Source organism: Sesamum indicum, linkage group LG11 (assembly GCF_000512975.1).
Source record: "Sesamum indicum cultivar Zhongzhi No. 13 linkage group LG11, S_indicum_v1.0, whole genome shotgun sequence".
Lineage (NCBI taxonomy): Eukaryota > Viridiplantae > Streptophyta > Magnoliopsida > Lamiales > Pedaliaceae > Sesamum > Sesamum indicum.
Genome location: NC_026155.1, coordinates 5395479 through 5417941, shown reverse-complemented (window position 1 = coordinate 5417941; position 22463 = coordinate 5395479). Strand labels below are relative to the sequence as shown.

General features: G+C 31.7%; 2 protein-coding genes and 1 long non-coding RNA gene across 8 annotated transcripts in view; all 3 read left to right on the top strand.

The window, feature by feature from the left end:
- The window catches only part of LOC105173772 (beta-glucosidase 12-like), a 29658-nt gene extending 12257 nt beyond the window's left edge, over positions 1-17401 (top strand). The window contains exons 9-13 of one of the 2 annotated variants that reach the window (XM_020698143.1): positions 8622-8836; positions 15604-15635; positions 15724-15826; positions 16215-16317; positions 17108-17401. In XM_020698143.1, the coding sequence (XP_020553802.1) occupies positions 8622-8836; positions 15604-15635; positions 15724-15826; positions 16215-16317; positions 17108-17279 (625 nt within the window). In that variant the 3' untranslated portion in view covers positions 17280-17401. The remainder of the gene's footprint in view (positions 1-8621; positions 8837-15603; positions 15636-15723; positions 15827-16214; positions 16318-17107) is intronic. The other variant, XM_020698142.1, reaches the window with a different exon arrangement.
- On the top strand, positions 1929-7204 carry LOC110012938. The gene is made up of 4 exons (XR_002288099.1): positions 1929-2068; positions 2136-2267; positions 3752-3810; positions 7139-7204. It is a non-coding gene; the product is annotated as an uncharacterized LOC110012938 (long non-coding RNA).
- LOC105173368 lies at positions 18478-22106 on the top strand. 5 transcript variants are annotated; one of them, XR_002288085.1, is made up of 5 exons: positions 18478-18622; positions 20128-20196; positions 20293-20370; positions 20788-20989; positions 21152-22106. XR_002288085.1 is itself a non-coding variant. In XM_020698026.1 (2 exons), exons 1-2 carry the CDS (start codon positions 20798-20800, stop codon positions 21374-21376), a joined length of 417 nt encoding a protein of 138 aa, XP_020553685.1. In that variant the 5' UTR covers positions 20601-20797; the 3' UTR covers positions 21377-22106. The 5 variants fall into 5 exon arrangements, 1 of the variants encoding a protein (XP_020553685.1); XR_002288083.1 differs by having other exon boundaries at positions 20056-20196; XR_002288084.1 differs by lacking the exon at positions 18478-18622 and having other exon boundaries at positions 19767-20196; positions 20322-20370.

Sequence of the window (22463 nt, the reverse complement as noted above, 5' to 3'; positions counted from 1 at the left end):
TACTTTTTTAATTCAAATCAAAATACGTTCAAATGAGACAAAGAAACAACAAACTACTATAAAAATATATATATATATATACCCACATTTTTCTGATAGAATTTAAACCAAATGTGCTATACTTTTTAATTTATTATCCTCAATTGCCCACATTTTTCTGATAGAATTTAAACCAAATGTGCTATACTTTTTAATTTATTATTCTCAATTGCAAAATTAAATTCAGAGTAAATAAAAAAAATCAAAACTATCACTCATTGCAATTACACAACGAAAAAGTCAGTTTTCTATATAAATTTATAGTTTGATAAATTTTAATCTGATCTTACGTCTTACAGTAAATTAAATTGGACGGCGGGAAGGGGGGAGGGTTACACTATGAGTACCAGAAAATAGATTTTTGGGATAATTACACTCTCATTCTCTGAGATATGGTGTAATTACATATAAACCTCCGGTGGTTTAAAAAATTACACCTAACATCCCTGAGATTTACTTCCATCTAACAAATAAGTCCATCTGTTAGTCAAAATTTACTGAATTTGCTGATATTAACAAAAAAAAAATAAAAATAAAAATTAATATTTATCTTCGATTAACTTATTGCTAACTTGTTGTAGGTTAAACGATTTTTTTCCACCTAAATTAAAAACGATAGGGGGTATACAGTATGAGTTTCGGACAACGATTTTTGAATAAAATAGACATGAAATATGGACAGGATTTTGGGGGATAAAGGGAATACATGTGATCTTCATCAAACTTCAAGAACACGTACACTTGATTCGTAATGTATATAATGTTTTAATGTAGATCAAATGAATGAAATGCTTCATTTTCTACAATCATCAATTGCACACCTTTTTTTAATTAATTTCTCAACATAGAATTCAGACATTCAAATAGTCATTCGCTGTCTAAATAAGATAAACCACATACCAACCAAGTTTGAGGGAAAATTTATTGTATTATATGCAGAAAAGGGAGTCCTCACATATATTGCAGAAAAATTGCAATTTTAATCCTAAATTATAGGATATTTCGTAATTTAGTCCAATACTTTTTAAAATAGTCGAGAAGATGGAAAAGTTACCCACGTTCTTTGAAAAGGCTATTAATTCTAGCTAAAATTCCGTTTTCTTTTAATTGCAATTTTAATGCCACACTATAGGTATATTTGCAGTATTAATATTAATTCTAGCTAAAGTTCCATTTTCTTTTAATTGCAATTTTATTGCCACACTATAGGTATATTTGCAGTATTAATGACACGTGCTTTTCAAAATAGCAAATCAGTGGCATAACTTGATGGACGTGTGCAAAAAGCATCAAGTTGCAGAAAGTAAATGCCCAAAAAATTGTCTCATTATAGGCTAAGGAGTTCTTGGAAAATAGAAAATTCAGGAAGGAGGCTTCTCTCATGTCCCAAAGTTATGATTGGATATGATTGGCTTTCTTTTTCCTTTCCTTTTGTTTTTTTTTTTATGTTATTGGGAACATATACCCTTATGTTGAAGGGAAAAGAAGAAGATCCTTGAATTGTCCCACCAAATGAGTGAATTACACGAACTCCCGTGAAGGGTGTAAATGCTATATTTTTTTTTTACAAGGGAATAATTTATTATTTTTTTTTTCACAGGACGATAATTTGCTCATTTCATATAATATTGAGGATAATTTGCATTTAACCTCTTTTTAGACAGAATCATTAAATTTTGAAATTCCAAAAAATATAAGACTAATATTGCAAAAGCCATGTATTGGGGCCAAAGTCACAATTGCCCCCAATTTATTGTGTGCGTTGGACCATACAAATTTGTTATTTATCAAAGGCATCTCCACGTCTATATAATGGATAATCAAATGAAACTGTCTCTGGCATCTGAAAACAAGCAAAGCCATGGCAGCTCAACGCGGCTGTATCACTCTACAAGTTGTGCTATTTCTGATCATTTGCTCATCATCTGCAAGCACAGGGTTCGGATCAACAAACGACACTTTGCCGCATTTCAGTCGTAGCAGCTTCCCCCAAGGCTTTGTATTCGGAGCTGCTTCGTCTGCCTATCAAGTAAACTGATCCATATCATCTTCTGCATTTACTCTTTCACTCGTCTAATAAACCCTAAATTTTTCAGTCATGCAAAACTCTCGGCGTTACGTGTCCATCTTTCTGTGTGGTTAATTGTTTGGTACGTAGTATGAAGGCGCTGCGTCTGAAGGTGGGAGAGGACCAAGCATATGGGACACTTACACCCACAAATTTCCAGGTCCTTTTTACACGCAAAATATTCTTTTTTATTTTCTTTTTCTTTATATATATGCTCACAATTTAAACTCCAAACTTGAAAAAAAAAATTATAATTTGAAGTCAAACCATTGGACTGTCCTCTAAGAAAAAAAATGATCATGCACAACTTATGATCTCGAACATTTTTATAGTATTGTCATGAACTGTTGGATATGAAGCTTGTACTATTATATTACAGTTGAATGATGATTATCAAAATACTTGATATGCCCTCATTCAAGTTTTCTTGATATACATTCATAGAAAAGATATAGTACATCTCTTTCTGATATATATATATATATATATATATATATATATATATATTATATATATATATACACAATTATATGACACAAAAGGGTGAATAGCAATTTACCTCCTTATACATGGAGGTAAATTGCTTCGTTTTAAAAATTATAGGAGGTAAATTGTTGTATTTTTAAAAATAAAGGAGGTAAATCGCTATTTATTTTTTCATAAGAGGTGGTAATTTGCTCTTTACAATTTCACAAGGTGGTTGCTTGTATTTTTTTCTTACATAAAATATATTAACTGGAGAAGGCGGAGACGTGGTTCCTTAATTATGTTTTAGTACATACTTTCTTTTTTGTTACAATTGGAAAAATTTAGAAAGAGAATTTGAAATCCCGCATTTTTTCACAAATATAGTCTAAATTTAAACTTGGAGAATTTAAATCCTTTCAATCTAGAATTAATCTGAATAAATTCAAAGAATTTGTACACAAATTTTGAAATTCATGATCTGAAATTCGTCAATTCAAAGGTAGCATCTCATATTATATGTGACATGATTATGATATGAATGGAATGATTTTTTAATTCACATTTGGCGAAATACTATAAAATATGTGCATATATATACATTTATAGAATTAGTGATGAAGCACAATCGATGTGTGTGGTTTAAAATTTTATTATATTTTTTAAGTAAATGAAATGAAAGAAAAATAAAATAAATAACTGATCAAATTTTATAAAATAAATTAATTGTGCATATGCATGGATCAAAAATATTGATATAATTAATTAAGTAAAGAGATAGTTATTTGTGAAAGGAAAAAGATAAAACGTGTATACCCATGTAATGAGTGATATATAGGAAATCACTATATATATACAAGTATTTTTTTTTAATCAAATCAAATGAATTAAAAGTAAGTGTGTTATATTTATTACATGATCGTTCATTTTTTTTAAATTATATATTAATTATACAATAAATATATTATATTTATTATATAATTAATTTAAATTTGAGTGAATTAGAATCAGGCATTGTTATGATTTATCTCAAACCTACAGAAAAATCAAAAGGACTTGCACTTTTATCCCATCTAAAAGTTACGTCTTTGATTGTTTTTTTTTTTTTTTTTTTATAGTTGAAAAGATTAATTAATATGTAGGCAACTTGACAACTTCTATCATCTGACAATTTTACAGATAAAATAGCTGACCGGAGCAACGCAGACGTGGCTGACAACTTCTATCATCTGTATAAGGTAGTTTCTGAATTCTAGACGATGTTGTCTCTGGTAAAGCATTGCCCATACGCATGGATAATTTAAATTTTTATTCTAGATTTATTTAATTTAATAAAAAGGAAGGATGATAGATGAAGAACTTGTCAAAGCTGCTTAAATATTTTAATTTTAAATGTGTTTGAGTAAAAGACTATTGATAAAGTCAAATAATCAAACAAAAGGTTATTTTTTGAAAAACTATATATATATATATACATATTGCTTATTTTTTTTTAAAAATTTGAATAAATTATATATCAAGAATTATTTATATATTTCATAATTTGATTTGAATATAATTGTATCAAATTTAGACAAAGGTGAAAAGTGTTAGTAATTAATAGTTTGAATACTAATAAGACGGTGTACGGGTCAACTAATTATAAGCTTTTAAAAATTGTTTACTGATGTTCGAGAGTTTATAAGAAGTTGAAACGTATTAATTTGGTAAAATTTTCGAAAATGAGCTCACAAGGAAAATAAAAAAAAAAAGGGAGGAGTTAAGAGTTTATAAACTCTTTTAAAAAGGTAAAGGGTATTTTCTTCATTTTTGATCGTATTAATTATAAATTTTGTCCTTACTAATATTTTATAAGCTCCGTGACCTTATTATATACAAACACTTTAAAAATTAAGAGGGTGTTTGGATAAATAAAATATCAGAGCTCATAAGATTATAGGGTTTTTTTTAAAAAAAAAATTCTTGGATGAATATAATTATTTTAAAGAGCTTATAAGATTTAAAATATTTTTTAAGGATTTTATAAGTTCTTTAAAAAAAGATGAACGATTTTCAAGAGCTTATAAAGTGTCAAAAACATCAAAATATTTTGAGGAACTTATGAGCTCAGCCAAATACTCTCTTAATTATAAAATAAGATTTAACATCTTATAAATTGTAAATACATATCATAAGATATATGAGTTTAAAATTGTTTTTAAATATATTTAGACAAATATTTATTTATTCATTTTGGGATATGTTGTCAACCAAAATTCTTACGCAAAATGTGAAAGAAGGAAATGTGTCTTGATTGATTAAGGTTGAGGTTTTACAATAAAAAAAATATTATAAATTCGAGTTTTATAAAATATAAATACTTCTATGCTAGTTTCATGTTTTGTCTGAAATAAATTCGAGGTGGTTTGAAATTATTAAACTCATCTTACGTTTGGATTTCTTTTTCCCACTATCTGTATGTAATTAATAATTGTTAGTGAAAATATAATGTTGCAGGAGGACGTAAAGTTGGTAAAGCATTTAGAATTGAATGCTTTCAGAATGTCTATTTCTTGGTCACGGATATTACCTTGTAAGACCCTAAATTATTATTATTATTATTATTATTATCTTAAAAAAAGAAATAATTTTGTTTCATTCATTTTCAGAAGTTATACAGATAAACATATCAAAATTAGGGTTAATTAAATGCAATTACCTCCTATGGTATTGTGAATGAGATAAAAAAAAAATAGTAATTTAATTCCTCGAACTTTTTAAAATAAAATAATTTACAATTTACCTCCCTATTTAATGAGGTAAATTGCTTTATTTTAAAAAATACAGGGGGTAAATTACTTCATTTGAAAGAATATAAAAAGGTAAATTGCTATTTTTTTTTAATAAAGGGATAATTTGCTCATTTGCGATACTACAAGGAGGTTGCTTACATTTTTTCCATCAAAATTATGGTAAATATTAATTGTTACCCAAATGCTATTGGTTGTTGTCTTTGCTTGTGAGGTCAAATCATTATATACCTATAGTTAAAAATCATGCCAAATGTTGATTAGTCGTAATAAAAACTTAGATTTTTTTCATTAATTTTCTTTGATCATAATATATAGAAAATATTAATTTATCATAATTGTGACCAGTTATCAATTATAATGTAGGAAACAATTCAAATTTTTTTTTAAAAAAATAAAATAACTACTTGAACAACACAATACAATAGGGAAAATGAAAATTTTCGTTCTATAACTTTGACCCGAATTCCTTTTGGTCCTTTAACTTTGACAATATTAGATTTAATCCTTTATATATTAATTTTATATGAATTTTGTCCTTTAGTCTAATTTAAACTCTTTTGCCCTATTGATGAGAAAATTTAATAGTCCATTCTAATGCTCTTAAAATGCCAAACATGTTTTAGAAATAAAACTATGCATGAGATGCAAAATAAATAGAAGTGAACTAAATTTACTCTTTAAAAACCTGTGCATGAATAAAATTGTTCGAAATTGATTCAGAGGACTAAAATTACACAAATCTAAAAGTTATAAGATTAAAACTAAAACCCGTAAACTTAAAGAACTAAAATTAATAATACACAAATTTGAAGAACTAAACAAATAATTTTTACCAATACAATACAGAGAAACACCAAAACAAATAATGAACAGATGAAACTCAAATTTGAATGACTAGAAAATTATAGAAGGAACAATTGCAAGCATATTTTTTATTCTCTTTCTCAAGTTCAAACCCTCCACCAAACATAAGTTTTTTATTTTTTGCAATTTTGATCCTTTAGTTACACATATTTACACTTTAGTTTTTTTAAAAAATAAAACTTGCAATTTTGATCTATTATTTTTGTAGTGTTTCTTAAAATATCAAACATTTAATATTATAGAACCAAAATAACAATACAACCGAACATAATTTATAATTAAACAGTGCTCGCTTCTATATATATATATAAAGTTTTGAAATTCTCAAAAACATTAAAATTCTAAAATAAATCATCTTTGCAAATTGGTATATCTGTGATCAGTCCAAAACCAACTTAGAGTTAAAGTTTGGTGATTCTATAAATTTCTCAAAATATCTAATTACAAGATTTGAGAACTAATTATGGTGATGTTTTAATATATTTGATAACAAAACATTCAAAGATAAGATTTAAAATCTTATAAGCCCATTTAGAAAATTAATTCAAGGAGTTCCTAACATGACCCTTTATAATTTAAAAATTGAGCTTATATATTCATGATTCAAATATTTTATTTTTTTTTTAGAAATAAACAAGATTTAACACTTAAGATGATTCGTGTAAAATTAAGACGATTCTTAATGCTTTTTTAGCTAGCTTTGTTAGTTCTTGTGTGTTATATAGACTTTGGAATATCCCTTGGTCTGTCGAGGGAGACGCAACTCATTAAGCACTATTATACTGTGCGATTGTACTATTTATTTAATGAAAATTAAATTTACCTAAACTTACTTTTTTTCTCCCTCCCTTAATTTTATTTTATCAGAATTTTATTATTGAATATTTAATATATATAATATACCTCACAGGTGGGAAGCTAAGTGGGGGAGTGAACAAGGAAGGAATTGCCTTTTACAACAATGTCTTCAACGAGCTCCTTGCAAATGGTGACCAAATTTATATATCTTGCCTTCTTAAATTATTTCCTCAATTTTATACTTTTGTACGTTTCTTGTTTTGTTTGTAACTTGAAATAAATGGACAGGTATAATCCCATTTGTGACTCTATTTCATTGGGACCTTCCGCAAGCTCTAGAGGATGAATATTTAGGCTTTCTAAGTCCTCGTATTGTGTAAGTCAAATTCATATATATTTATTATCTAAATGATATATATGCCATAATAAAGAGAACCGAGAGTTATTTATTATGTTGGCAGTGATGATTTTAAAGATTTTGCGGAACTTTGCTTCAAGGAATTTGGTGACCGTGTCAAGTATTGGGTCACAATTAATGAACCATTTACATACTCCAATGGTGGCTATGATGGAGGCTTCGTTGGCAATCTAGCCCCTGGGAGGTGCTCCAATAGGGCTATCTGTGCCCAAGGGAATTCAGCAACTGAGCCTTATATTGTCGCCCATCACCTACTTCTTGCCCACGCAACAGCTGCTAAATTATACAAGGATAAATATCAGGTTAATTATTTTTCACTTCCACACATCAAATATTTGTTTTTTCGTATAATGGGGTGGAGTCAGGGACAACCTGAATTTGAATTCAGGAACCCTCTTCTTTGTCGAGAAGAGTAATACCAATTCAACCGATTGGTTGCTGGCATGTACAAATAATGAATTAAATCAGAGCGATCATTTGAGTAGGTAGTACATTTAAGAAAAGCTTAGTCTGAACAGTAATAATGAAGCTAGATCCAGATTTTCAATTTGTCATGACATCCTAATTACCATATTAATCCTATACATAATGCTAATTATTACCATGAAATTAAAATTACTAATCAACCTCGACTAGACTTGTATTTTCGTAATATATCTTTTTATTATAGAAATGCTAATTATATAAGTATTTTTAAGAACCAAGATATCAAGTAATAATTCAATTCATTTTTCAGTAGCTATAACATCATATAATACATTTCAACGAAATAATCGAATATAACAAACTCATATAATGTGAAAAAAATATCTATATATTTAGAAAAATTCAAATTCACAATCGTATGGGAGTCATGCTATTCATTATTGAACGTAACCCATAGCTTTTTTTATTAATGTTAGAAGTTCTCTGTAATTATGTTGCAGTCAATTCAAAAGCGAGAAATTGGAATAGTTCTAGTGACCCATTGGATGGTACCATATTCAAGCAGCCGACTCGATGTTAGTGCAGCACAACGAGCTCTTGATTTTATGTACGGATGGTGAGTATATATACATATAAGTAAGTTTATTATGCCAAGAAAATTTGAATTATAATTGTAAGAAATTGAAACCAAAATTTATTAATTTCCAGTATTGAAAATTCCATTTTTTTTTTCTATTTTTGGAATTTGTAGGTTCATTAATCCTTTAGTTTATGGGGAATATCCAAGAACCATGCAATCCCTTGTGGGAAATCGATTGCCAAAGTTCACTAAGGAGCAGGCTGCAATGCTAAAAGGATCCTTTGATTATTTGGGATTGAATTATTATACTGCGAATTATGCAGCTCACATTCTCTCTCGCACTGGAAATATCAGCAGCACTACGGACAATATGGTTCGCCTTTCAAGTAAGTTTTCAATTTTATATATGTTAGAACGACATCTTAATTTAAATAATTTAAATATAATTTTTGAAAGGTAAAATCAAATTTCTTTCAAAATAAAAAAAAAATAGTACTATTTATAAAGGACTAACAACTTACAAATTTATACATCTATATGTTTTTTTTTTTTTTTTTTTTTTTTCGGTTGTAAACACCATTTAGTGGAAAAACTTTGATACGTTGATTTTTCTTTATGAAATGGTAATTACATAATTATACCAATATAACAATAAATTAAAAATTTCATAGATAATAGATCAATCTATCAGTATAGCTAAAATCAATGAAACAAATTACAAAAAAATTATATAAAGTGTAGGGTTGAAATCCCTGAGTGATATCTCTTTTCAAAATACCTAACCAACTATTACAGGTATAACTGGAGTACAAAACTCCTTAATACAGACCAAATATAAAAGATATTAAGAATAAACAATATACAAAAATTCAGAAATACTTGTGCAAATGAGAGTGGGATCAGAATGCTGCCAAGATCACCACAGTTCCTCCAGTTATCCGGTAGTCACAAAGACTACTCAACAAGACGGCCAATTCCCACGGTTACTCCACAAAGGTCTCACACACAAACACCGATCACCGAGATCTTTCTCAAAGATCACTCACAACTCACTTAGAATGTTCATAGAGAACTATTTTAGAGCTTTGAGAAGAAGATGAGTACAGTACTGTGTATTCACGGACAAGGAGAAGTTCCTCATTTATAAATGCGAGAAAGAGCCGTTGAAGGCAAGTCTACGATGGCTTTCCTTTAGCCATTGATTTGGCTAAGGAAAGCCATCTCAATAATAGGAGATGAACATGGAAAGGAGAATCCATTGACAGAGGGGGAAACGCACGAAGAGAGGAAGAGAGAATGGGTTTCTTGTCGGCGCAAGTGAGAAGAAGAAATGATGGATAAAAACTAGGGCAGCAGTATAAGTAAGTAGGGTGGGGTCGAGCTACCGGGTAGGGTGTGAGTGTGGGCATCCAAGTGGGTTTGGGTCTTAGTCCGAATGGGCCTACCAACAATTGGTCATTGGGCCATAATTTCATTACATACTCCACCTTGGACCAATGATCCTAAAAGGAACTTGATCCGGAGTATAGTGGATCTTGGCAATCATCATCACAGCCTAAAAGCGGCCCCTTCCAGCTGGTACCTGCAAGAAAAACCAACTAAGGCAACAGATAAGTTAGTCAAGGATCAATCTTAAAATTTTTAAACAGGTAGTGAACTTTTCAACAGGGAGGCTTTTGGTCCCCATATCAGCGGGGTTATCCTCGGTCTTGATTTTCTCAAGTTTTATAATTTTCTTACCCACGATGTCACGGATGAAGTGGAATCTCACATTAATATGCTTTGTGAGATCATGAAAAACAGGGTTTCTTACAGAGCTGTATAGAGGACTGACTGTCAGAAAAAACCACTAATTTTTCTTTTGAAAAACCAATTTTTTTTATAAGACCATCAAGCCAAATGGCTTCTTTGAAAGCTTTTGTTGTTGCTATGTATTCTGCTTCAGTGGTCGATAGAGCAACGATGTGTTGTAGTTGGGACTTCCAACTAATGCATGCACCGTAGAAAGTAAAAACATAAGATGTAGTAGACTTACGACTGTCTCGATCATTCGCATAGTTTGAGTCCACATACCCAACAAGTTGAGTATTATTAGAGTTTTTTTGAAAAAGTAATGCCAATATCAATAGAACCACATAAATATCTAAGCAAGTATTTCAATGCTTCCCAATGGGGTGTACTAGGATTTGACATGTATCTACTAAGACAACTAATGGCATATGCTATGTCAGGCCTCGTGCATACCATAAGATACATAATGGAACCAATGACATTTGAATAAGAAACCTTTTCCATTTTGGCTTTTTCAGAATCCGTTTTGGGAGATTGATCTCTTGAAAGTTGAAAATGTGCAGCTAAGGGTACCGAAACAGGTTTTGCATTTTCCATGAAAAACTTTTTCAAAACAGACAAGATGTAGGATTTTTGGTTTAGAAGAATGGAAGACTTTTCTCTATTTCTAGAGATGTTCATGCCAAGAATTTATTTTCCATTTCCAAGATCTTTCATTTCAAAAATATTACAAAGCTGTTTTTGTAAATCACTAATGAGATGGGAATTTGGGCTAACAATAAGCATGTCATCAACATAGAGTACAAGAAAAATTGGTGAATCATGTACATGCTTAAAATAAAGGCAGTGATCATAATGACTCCTATTGAATTTAAATGAATGCATAAATGAGTCAAATTTCTTATCCACTGTCTAGGTGATTGTTTTAAATCGTATAGTGATTTTTTCAGCAAACACACAAAATCAGGCTTGGATTCATCAATAAAACCAGCAGGTTGGTACATATAAATATTCTCATCCAAATCACCATGTAGGAAAGCAGTTTTAACATCCATTTGCTTGAGTTCCCAATTGTAGTGTGCAGTGAGAGCAAGGATAATACGAACAGTTGTGTATTTAATGACAGGAGAAAATATCTCGTTGTAATCTATACCCTCTTTTTGCGTGAACCCCTTAGCTACCAACCTAGCTTTGTATTTAATAGGATTTTCTTGTTTGATTTTATAAATCCACTTGCAATCTACTATGGAGGCATTTTTTGATTTTGGAACTAAAATCCATGTTTTGCTTTGTTTTAATGATTTCATCATTATAGCACTAAGCCACTGTTTGGATTTCAAAGCCTCATCTAAGCTAGTGGGTTCAGTCATTTCAGTATTCAGGGCTGTTTCAAAATCTAAACTTTCATAGGAGCCCTAATTTGTCTTCTATTTCTGTCCCTAGCAAGTTGGTAGTGTTCTAATAGGTTTAGTTCAGGATTTTCTGCATTTTCAATCTCATTTTCGCGTTTTCTATCTCTAATGTGTTTTTTAATTCTCCCTCTTGTTAGTTATCCCCTAAGTTATTCTCCACCTTATTAAAGGTTTTTTCTTTTTCTAGGTTTTGAGTCTTCTCTAAACAAGGCATTTCATTTTCGTTGAATGTAACATCTCTACTGATTAAAACCTTAAAGCCGGGGTGACTATGTACCCAAAGTCGATACCCCTTAACCCCCATAGGATAACCAATAAAAACACATTTTATGGCCCTAGGTTCTAATTTATCAACAGATTGATGAACGAATGCAGCACATCCAAAAACACGTAATGCAGATAAATCAGGAATTTTACCATTCCAAACATGCTCAGGGGTTTTTCCAAGAAGTGGCACGGAAGGAGACATATTAATCAAATGTGCAGCAGTAAGAACAGCCTCACCCCAAAAAGTTTTTGGCAAACCAAAACTCACAAGTAAGCATCTAACTTTATCAAGCAATGTTCGATTCATTCTTTCAACAACTCCATTTTGTTGGGGGGTATAGGGGCTTGTTTTATGCTTTTTTATATCATGTTTATCACACATTTCTGAAAAACTTTGATTACAAAACTCCAAACCATTATCAGTACGAAGAGATTTCAACATTTTTCCAGTTTGATTTTCAACTAAAACTCTCCATTTTTCGAACTTTTCAAACACTTCAGATTTGTGCTTCATTAAGAAAACAAAAACTTTTCTAGAAAAATTATCCATAATAGACAAGAAATATCGATTACCACCATGAGTAGGCACATTCGAAGGTCCCCAAACATCAGCATGTACATAATCAAGAATATAAGTAGACATGGAGGGATTTGGGGAGGGTGAAGCAGGGAAATGCATTTTATGATGTTTACCAAGTACACAATCATCACAGAAATCTAGTTTCTCAATGTTCTCACTCAAAATGCCACCTTTTTTCAAAAAATCAAGACCTTTTTGACTAATATGACCAAGTCTTTTATGCCATAAAGTAGTTGAATCACATTCAGAAACAGATGCAGCAAGATAGTCATAAGAAACAGTGCATATATAAAGATTACGCTTGCGTTCAGCTTTAGAAACAACTAATGAGCCCTTCATGATTTTCATGAGGCCTTTGCCCCATCTACCCTCAAGACCATCTTCCTCTAAAGCGGCACAAGAAATAAGATTATGGCTAAACTCAGGAACATATCTGACATTTTTCAAAGTCATTTTATAGCCATCTTTAAAACACATAGAAATGTCACCAAGACCTTCAATTTCACATCTATAGCCATCTTTAAAACACATAGAAATGTCACCAAGACCTTCAATTTCACATCTTTTCTCATTAGCCATAGTAACAAAACCAGCATGCTCATGTCGCAGATTAGTGAAAATATCTTTGAAAGGACTCATATGAAATGTGCAGCCAGAACCAATCAATCATTCATGCATATCAAAAGAATTCACAGAGTTTGCTTCGCATACAACAAAGACTTCACCATTATTCTCATCAGAAACGTTATTAGCCTTTTCTTTTTCTTCATATCTATCTCGATTATCCTTTCTGGGTTTCCTGCAGTCCTCAATGTAGTGTCCTTTTATACCACAGTTATAACAACGTCTCTCTCTGGTTTTGTCATCATTATTAAAGTTCTCTCTAGGTCTAGATTTATTCCGATATCCATTTCTACTCTTACTCCTACTTTTGCTTCTGTTATTATATCGAGAGTTTCTAAACTTAGATCTTCCCCAAACGGAATTCACTTCATGTTGGTTTTGACTAGGTTTATTAGCCCTAAGGTCCATCTCCTTACTCTTAAGACCATTCACAACAGTTTCAAGATTAACAGAATCTCTACCATACTTAATAGCAGATTTAACATCAGAGTATGATTCAGGAATAGCATTCAGCAAGACAATTGGAGAATATTCATCAATGTTTTTGTCACCAGTGAGTTTAATGTCTTGTATAAGCTTAGTAAATTCATCCAAGTTTTCATCAATATTTTTAGACAAGTCAAGTTTATACTTAAAACTTTTTTCCAATAAAAACAATTTGCTAGGTAAAGATGTCTCAGTATAAAGCTCTTCAAGTTTACCCCATAATTCTTTTAAAGAATTTTATTTACCAACTTTGCGTAAAACTGTGTCAGATAAGTTCAAAATAATTGAAGAGTAAGCAAATTCATCATTCTCTTGTATTTTCTCTTCAGAAATATTTTCCAAATAATTGCCATCAATGGCTTTAAAAACTCTTTGTTGAATCAAAATTCCCTTCATTTTTTGCTGCCAGATTGAAATATCGCTTTTTCCATCAAAAGGTTGTAGGTTATATTCAGCCATCTTTTAAAAAAACAGGATTAAGAAGGTTTTCCAAAAGATTTTAAGCAAGTTTCAGAATATAGATCTTTTTAGTGATTTAACAAAAAAACAGAAACTCACAACAGATAGTCACACGGCAGATATAATATCAACAGTTATAGAACCAAGGAGTCACAAAGAAAAGGAGCAGAAATTTCAGCAGATGTAACAGGCCACAATAATCAACAGTGATTAAAGAAAAACTATGTCGCAGTGGTTTAAGATTTCACAAAAATATGAGATCACAAAGATCACAGTTATTCCAAAAACAGTTGATAAATAATGAGATCACTACAGAATATATATCAACAGATTTATAGGAGATCACACAGATCAATATCAAGAAATCACGCAAATTTGCAATAAGTCACAAAGATTCAGAGATCACAGCAGATCAAGAAACTGAAATAGCGAGAACTGAGGCTCACCAGCCTAAGTCCCGTCCAGATACCCGACGACCTCGAGGGTCCGGCCAAAACCGCGGTAAAATAGTAATAATAAGATATGACGACAGTATAATAGAGATATCAACAGAAAGTAAAGAGGAGGGGTTTCAGAGAGTACCACCACCGGAAGCGTCGGATCAGAGATAGCTCTGATACCACTGTAGGGTTGAAATCCCTCAGTGATATCTCTTTTCAAAATACCTAACCAACTATTACAGGTATAATTGGAGTACAAAACTCCTTAATACAGACCAAATATAAAAGATATTAAGAATAAACAATATACAAAAATTCAGATACTTGTGCAAATGAGAGTGGGATCAGAATGCTGCCAAGATCACCACAGTTCCTCCAGTTATCCGGTAGTTACAAAGACTACTCAACAAGATGGCCAATTCCCACGGTTACTCCACAAAGGTCTCACACACAAACACCGATCACCGAGATCTTTCTCAAAGATCACTCACAACTCACTTAGAATGTTCACAGAGAACTATTTTAGAGCTTTGAGAAGAAGATGAGTATAGTACTGTGTATTCACGGACAAGGAGAAGTTCCTCATTTATAAATGCGAGAAAGAGCCGTTGAAGGCAAGTCTACGGTGGCTTTCCTTAGGTGGCTTTCCTTTAGCCATTGATTTGGCTAAGGAAAGCCATCTCAATAATAGGAGATGAACATGGAAAGGAGAATCCATTGACAGAGGGGGAAACGCAGGAAGAGAGGAAGAGAGAATGGGTTTCTTGTCGGCGCAAGTGAGAAGAAGAAATGATGGACAAAAACTAGGGCAGCAGTATAAGTAAGTAGGGTCGGGCCGAGTTACCGGGTAGGGTATGAGTGTGGGCATCCAAGTGGGTTTGGGCCTTAGTCCGAATGGGCCTACCAACAATTGGTCATTGGGCCATAATTTCATTACATAAAGTGAGATAAATACCTGTACGTCTGATAAAATTCCAATTCATAATCTCGAATTTATTAATAGCGCCTCAGCTTGAATCCCCGTTTAGTCGCAACACCTTGACACATTGATTCTATAGTAACTTTAACATTATTTTTTGTCAATTGTTTGACAGCTGAAATCAATGGTGTACCCATCGGCAAACCCGTAAGTTGTCGTCAATAATTTTTATAAGTCTTTCTTAACCTATGTTGTCGGATTAATTTTTATAATATCTATACATTATAATTTTCAGACAGGAGTGAGCAGTTTCTTTATTTATCCGAAAGGACTTCATGATCTTCTACTCTACACCAAGGAGAGATACAACAATCCGACCATTTACATCACAGAAACTGGTAAACTTAAAGCATTCTTCTTCATTTACATATATGCATCTACATACAGTTATAAATATGAGAAGAAATATAACTTTCTGCTATGATTAATATAATCATTATGGTCAAAAGTAAATAATCATGACGGATACTGGCTAGCTCCGGGCTGAACATCAACTATTTGCCGTTATTTTTACAAGTGGGATCAAAACAACACTCATAACTAAAAGTTACGGCAAATTTTGATTAATTGCGGGTCAAATTTAAATTTTCACATCGATCTTGTTTGTTCATAGTAGGCAGTGTTAGTTTATAATAATTTTTAAATTATAATAATTTATAATGCACAGAAAAGATTAATATTTTGTAGTGAGATGATGTTTGATTTAATTTCTTTAATATTATTTAGGTATGGGTGACGCTAATAATGGTACCATCAAACATGCTATTGAAGACCCCCTAAGAGTTGACTTCTACAATGGTCATCTTCGGGCGGTTCACCAAGCCATCCAGTAAGTTTAATTGTTTTTATTTGCTTGTGAGATGTATCTTATAATATTTTTATTTAATTTTGTTATTTCATATATTTGCTTGGTCAAATGATCACGATAAAATAATTAAATAAAAATATGGTAAGTAAAAAATAATAAATATTGTCAATTTGTATAAGTTAAATTTTTAACACGCATAGGGTACCGGTGTGTCCAGCGTAGAATATCCCTAAATAAGTTCTTTTCTGACCCATATAATAATGAGTTGTTTTACGAATTATTTGTTTACTAAAGCAATGATATAATTCTGAAAGTTAGATCTAATTATATAAATATTTTTTCATTATTAAAAGATTACTGCTACACTTCTGATAGTTGTTAGGGTAGAATTCTGCTACTGAATAATGAGTATTTTTTTGTAATTACAACTACATTCTCAAGAGGTATAAGTACTTATAATTTTGTAAAAGGACAGAGCTAATTATATAATTATGTCTAACTTTTTGTAATTTAAATAAATTAAGCACTTTTTGTCCTTCCAACAAAAACATGGTATCAAGTGAAATATAGACGCATAAATAATATGACAAATTTGGGAAATGCATGCAAGACCATGATCGCTATTTCCTTTTTCATAAGGAGGTAATTTGCTCATTTGTGATATCACAAAGAGATTGCTTGTATTTTTTCCTATATATATATATTATCAAGACAATTTCTTAAAATATTGAAAAAGATCTTGAAAAGTTAACAACTAGAAATAGAAATCAATGGTGTAAGCACTGATATATTTTTCCCTCGTTGTTGGCAGACAAGGTGTGAATGTGAAGGGTTTCTTTGCATGGTCGTTTTTGGACACATTTGAATGGGTATCGGGTTACACCCACCAATTCGGAATTTGCTATGTTGATTTTAAAAATAAACTTAAACGAATTCCCAAAAGGTCAGCTATTTGGATCAAGAATTTCTTGAATGCAAAGTGAGAGGAGCATATGTATATTCATGTAATAAGATCACCCAGTCGAGTGGTAGCCTCTGAAGCATGTTTGGTTTGTGTGGTTGATTTTTGGATGATGATACGCAATAAATGGATATATTTTTCAATACTGACTGTTTGGTTGAAGTTTTTGATTTCTGTGTTATTCGATCCTCTTTTCTATTCCAGTCCAATATTTGGTTGTTTGATATGGTGATTATAATATGTAAAACCTCTATAAATTAACATTATATAAATTAATAAATTTTCTAAAATAATAAAATCTTTTGATCCCGACTTGGACTTGTGTAAAAAATCATCAAATTCGTAGTCCCAAGATTACTAATTATAGAGGTTTTACTGTACGTACTAAGGCCTTATTTATTTTGTTTGATGGGATTAAGGAGAGTTTATAACTTTATAATTAATATTGGGATATTTTATTAGAAATAAGCTTTAAAATTTTCTACATTGTCAAATTATTTTCAACACTTTATTTGATCTTAATGTACCAATTTAATTTGATATTTATTTGAGGTTTATGGCCCCATTATTATAATGATTTGATTCTTAGTTTATAAGATTTAATAAGTATTTGACCATTATATTTTCATGTTTATGTGACCTATTTATAATTGAATTTATTATAATATTATGAGTTTAATTAGGCCACTTAATATTTTATAACGGTCAAATTTTTACAACTATTTAAAGGGCCATTAGCTTTTCATTTAGCACATTGAGAGAGATATAGAGTTTGTATAGCTTATGAGTTGAGAAATATTTTATACTCCCACAAGTATTTGTAGAGTTTTTGCAACGTGATTGTGGACTGGTTCCTAGTCTCCTCGTGGTCGTGCACATGGGATGAGATACTGCTGAGAGCTAATGGGGTTTTATCCTGAAGTCATGGTCAGCCGTTAAAACCTACACGTAGGGAGACAATCATGGATTTAGGTCAGCGACAAGTGTCGTGACTCTCCATCGGTACAGCTTTTCTAATTTCTAAATTTATTTTGTTCATTTTCGTACTATATGTAATTGTGATACTTTATATAATAATACATATATAAAGTTATACTGAGATATGATTATAAACACAAATCACATCATTTTCACAACAATCTAAAGCCATGATTTGTGATTTGTGTTTGCAATTATATAAGAGCTTCACAAATTGTGCTAACTTTGAGTATTATATTGATTCTCATGTGATGATTGATCTGAGAAATTGATGTCTCCATCGCAATTATATTCATTGATGACGTCAAAGATAAAGAATGTGAAAACTTGGATGATGGACGAAAATGGTACATTTTAATCATTTTCTCTGACTATTGATGGGAAAAGGTATGATTTTTCTCAGTCATGCTATATATATGTTTAAGCGAATTTGACTATGCTGAGACGATTAGCATGGTCTTGAATAAACAAGTTTGTTAAAAGGAAAATTATTTTGGGAAAAGTATTATTTTAGTCCGTTAAGTATGTCTAATTTTAATTTTAGTCCAATAACTATGTCTATTTTTGTTTAGGTCCAGTAACTTACGAAATTGCTTACTTTCAGTCCTCTGATAGATTCTCGGACAATTTTACCCCTATGAATGCATATGGACTAAAACTACCTTTCAAAAATTGCATAGGGATAAAATTGTCTGAATATCTGCCAGAGGACTAAAAGTAAGCAATTTCGTAAGTTACTGGACCTAAACACAAATGGACATAGTTATCGGACTGAAATTAAAATTAGGCATACTTAACGGACTAAAATAATATTTTTCCCAACTATTTTTAATATGTGTATAAGCAAAGATTATCTTCTAAATAGTATTGTGGTATAGTCGAATGTGTTATGTGTTCATAGGTTATAGTTTGTCTAAACGTGAAGAAATCAAATAATTATTGAATTATCTATGAAGCCCATAATAGGGAGATAACTAATCATGGAATGAGAATTAAAAAAAAAAAAAAAAACTTCTTTGTAAATAATTAGCTAGCATTTCATGAGTTTAATTCTGTCGAATTATATAGTAGTTATATGAGGCTACTTTCAGATTATGCGTATTATCTCGATTGGTTGATTAAAATGGTATCCATCCGTCATGTTGTCATGATGCTAAAATATTTACACTATGAGGTTTAATTTTATTGAAAATTTTCATTTATTAAGTATTTATATGAATATTCATTATTGTTGATTTTTTTTAGTAATGTATGAATTAAATTCTATAATGGCTAGTTCTCAATCCACTTAATTAGTAATTATTTTGTTAATTATGGAATAATGTAAAATTAGTATGTGATAATGCTCTTAAAACAATATAATATATTTAACTAATATTTTGTAACTGTTGTGCATAAAGAAATTATATTATGACATAAAATATCATCCAACTAAGATATATACAAAATGAGATATGTACCATTAAATGAGTTGGTGAAAATTTTTATAATAGTTGAATGACTAGAAAATTCATTATTATAATCAAGAATTTTAATTGATATGGTATAAGTTACATGTGCTCTGATGCATCAAATATAATTGTGATATTATTATCATAAAATATTTTGTAACAACTAAGGGTGTGTTTACCCAAATGGATTCGCAATCTGGTCGCGGGATTGATTTGGGATTTGTACTGGGATTGCCTATTATTGGATAATGAAATGGTGCATTTACTACACATGACAATATTGCGAGGATATCCTACTAAAAGTGTTTACTAGTAGTGATTTCACACACATACTTCGTAATAAATTTACTTTTTTGTCCCCATCAACAGACGGAAATTACTTGTTCATGTAATCCATTCTTCATTTCTCTCTCCCCCTTTTCCCTTCCGTCCGACTTGTAGACGTTTTTTGGCAAAACACGTTATTCCGGCCGAATCCTCCGAACGAGCACAGCTACCTCCAAATTTCGGGTAAGCTCATCGTCACCCCCATATCTTCCGCGTCCTGGTACGCATTTTTTGTATCGCGTGTAATGTATTCCAATATTTCGTATTTTGTTGTTCTAGGGTTTCTCAAGACCGATCCTATTGTGCAGGAGGCTAATCTGGTATTTTCGTAAACGCTTCCGCACACAACAGTTTGAGGTTAACAATTTCTGTCAAAGCAGCTTGTACCCCCGTCTTCAAGTTCTTTATGCTTCTTTCCGTCTTCTGTTCTCATTCGGAATAAGTTTTCCCCTTTACATTTGTTAAAATTTACTGCTACAATTTCGCATACCTTACTTTCGAGCTGTCGTTGCATTCAAATTTCTACATTTTATTTGCCTAAATCGTCTTATTTTTTCTCGTATTACAACTGGTTAAGGTGTAACGTCATACATCTAGTTCAATTTCTCTATTGCCTGTAGTTGAAGTGACTGTAAGTAGTTAACGAATTTGATTATTGCCGTGAATGTCATCTCGCATTATCTGTGAATAATATGTGTTACTATTACGTTAATGTTATATTAATATTCAGTTCATTCTATTGTCCCTTCTAATCCTTAAATTTTGCTTTCATAGGACAACATACATGGAGACCCCTGCTTCAAAACACGATTACAGTAGTAACGAATCCGATGGTAGAACCGGTAGTAGGCACCGTTCCTTTGCCACAAACGACCAACTACTTCGTTTTTGCTATTGTGGTAAGGATGCGCATGTACGCACTTCATGGACCTCCCATAATCCGGGTAGAAGGTTTCGCGGGTGCCCGGGCAATGAGGTTTGTTGATCAATAAATTCAGTATTTAAACTGTGGCAAAACTTGTTACGTGGTTAATTCGTCTACGCTCCAGACCATACACAATTACTCTCGCTACAATCGTATTTCTTCTTATGATGAATTGGAAAATACACGACGTTACATATTGTTCTTATCTGGCAGGGACAATACTGCGGTTCATTCCAATGGGTTGACCCCCCAATGTGCCGCAGGTCTAAGGAGATTATTCCTGGACTGTTGAACAGGATTTCCGAATATGAAAGTCAGATTAAAAGTTTAAATGAACTTCTACATGCAGAGGAGATGCGTCGTACTACGTTAAGAAATTATTTATATGTCGTGATATTTGTGTGGTTGATGACTACTTGTATTGTCTTTTTTGTCTAACTTGCTTAAATCGGCGTATTGTGTATTTTACGTATGTTAATGTCAGTAGGCATCTACCCTTTCGTTGACGCACTGTTCATTGTCCCATGCGCAAATCTGACAATGTAAGTTCTCCTAACCCGGCCAGTTGTAAGTTTGTTTCCCGATTTCCGTTTGTACTGTGCATCCTCCAAAATGAATACCATAGCGTTAGTACACTCATTCATTACTGTATTGTGACACGCTTATGTTTACCGTTCTTCATATAAGTTTTGTGTTATGGATATATTCTATATTGCATTACTGGAATTGCCACTGAAAAATGGCCCACAATGATTTAAGGTGAGAGCGACATGACATTACCCTCCTTCCTAATAAAAGTAGCAGCATATTCACTTTCCTGATCAACCCTTCCATTCACTCTATCCGGATTTAATGTCTTTACATTCATTACTTCGACATCTTCCCATCCTCCAACTACTTCGCTTTAGATACATAACTTTTTACATTGATTGTGGACCTGAGGTGGGTCTTCAATTTGATGCTGTTTTAAGAAATTGGCGGCGGGCTCCATTAGTTTCGTTGACAAGATATGCATTTACCACTAAGGTGTAATACATCTGCTGATTGTGACGGAATTTTGTGTTAATTTAAGCCACCTACCCTTATTGAATGCAATAGGTATATTGCATTTCAAAGTATATGGACCTACTAAGAGTCATCAATGCATGTACAGTCTTCGCATTTCATTGGCCACCGCATCAAAATCACGATGCTAACTTTGCAGTATAAATGTGAGCTTTGTGCTGAACCCAGTTCATCAAGCTATCAGAAAGTTCCTTTTTTGCTCAAACAACTTCAGCTTTTATGCCCAAACATCTTGTAGTTCCCAACTCTATTTAATGATGTGGCCGGATGGATTCTACTATCAACGGTACATGTTCTATTGTACCAAGTGGACCAAAGATATGGAAAAAACTTTTGTCAGTAGATTGTTGTACCATGCCAAGAAAGGACGATTTCACCCTGATCGTGAGAACAAGTTCGCAATAACTGATGCGTTGGAGGAGGTGCAAAAATGTCACGGAGGCAAGATTGATTTCGGCTG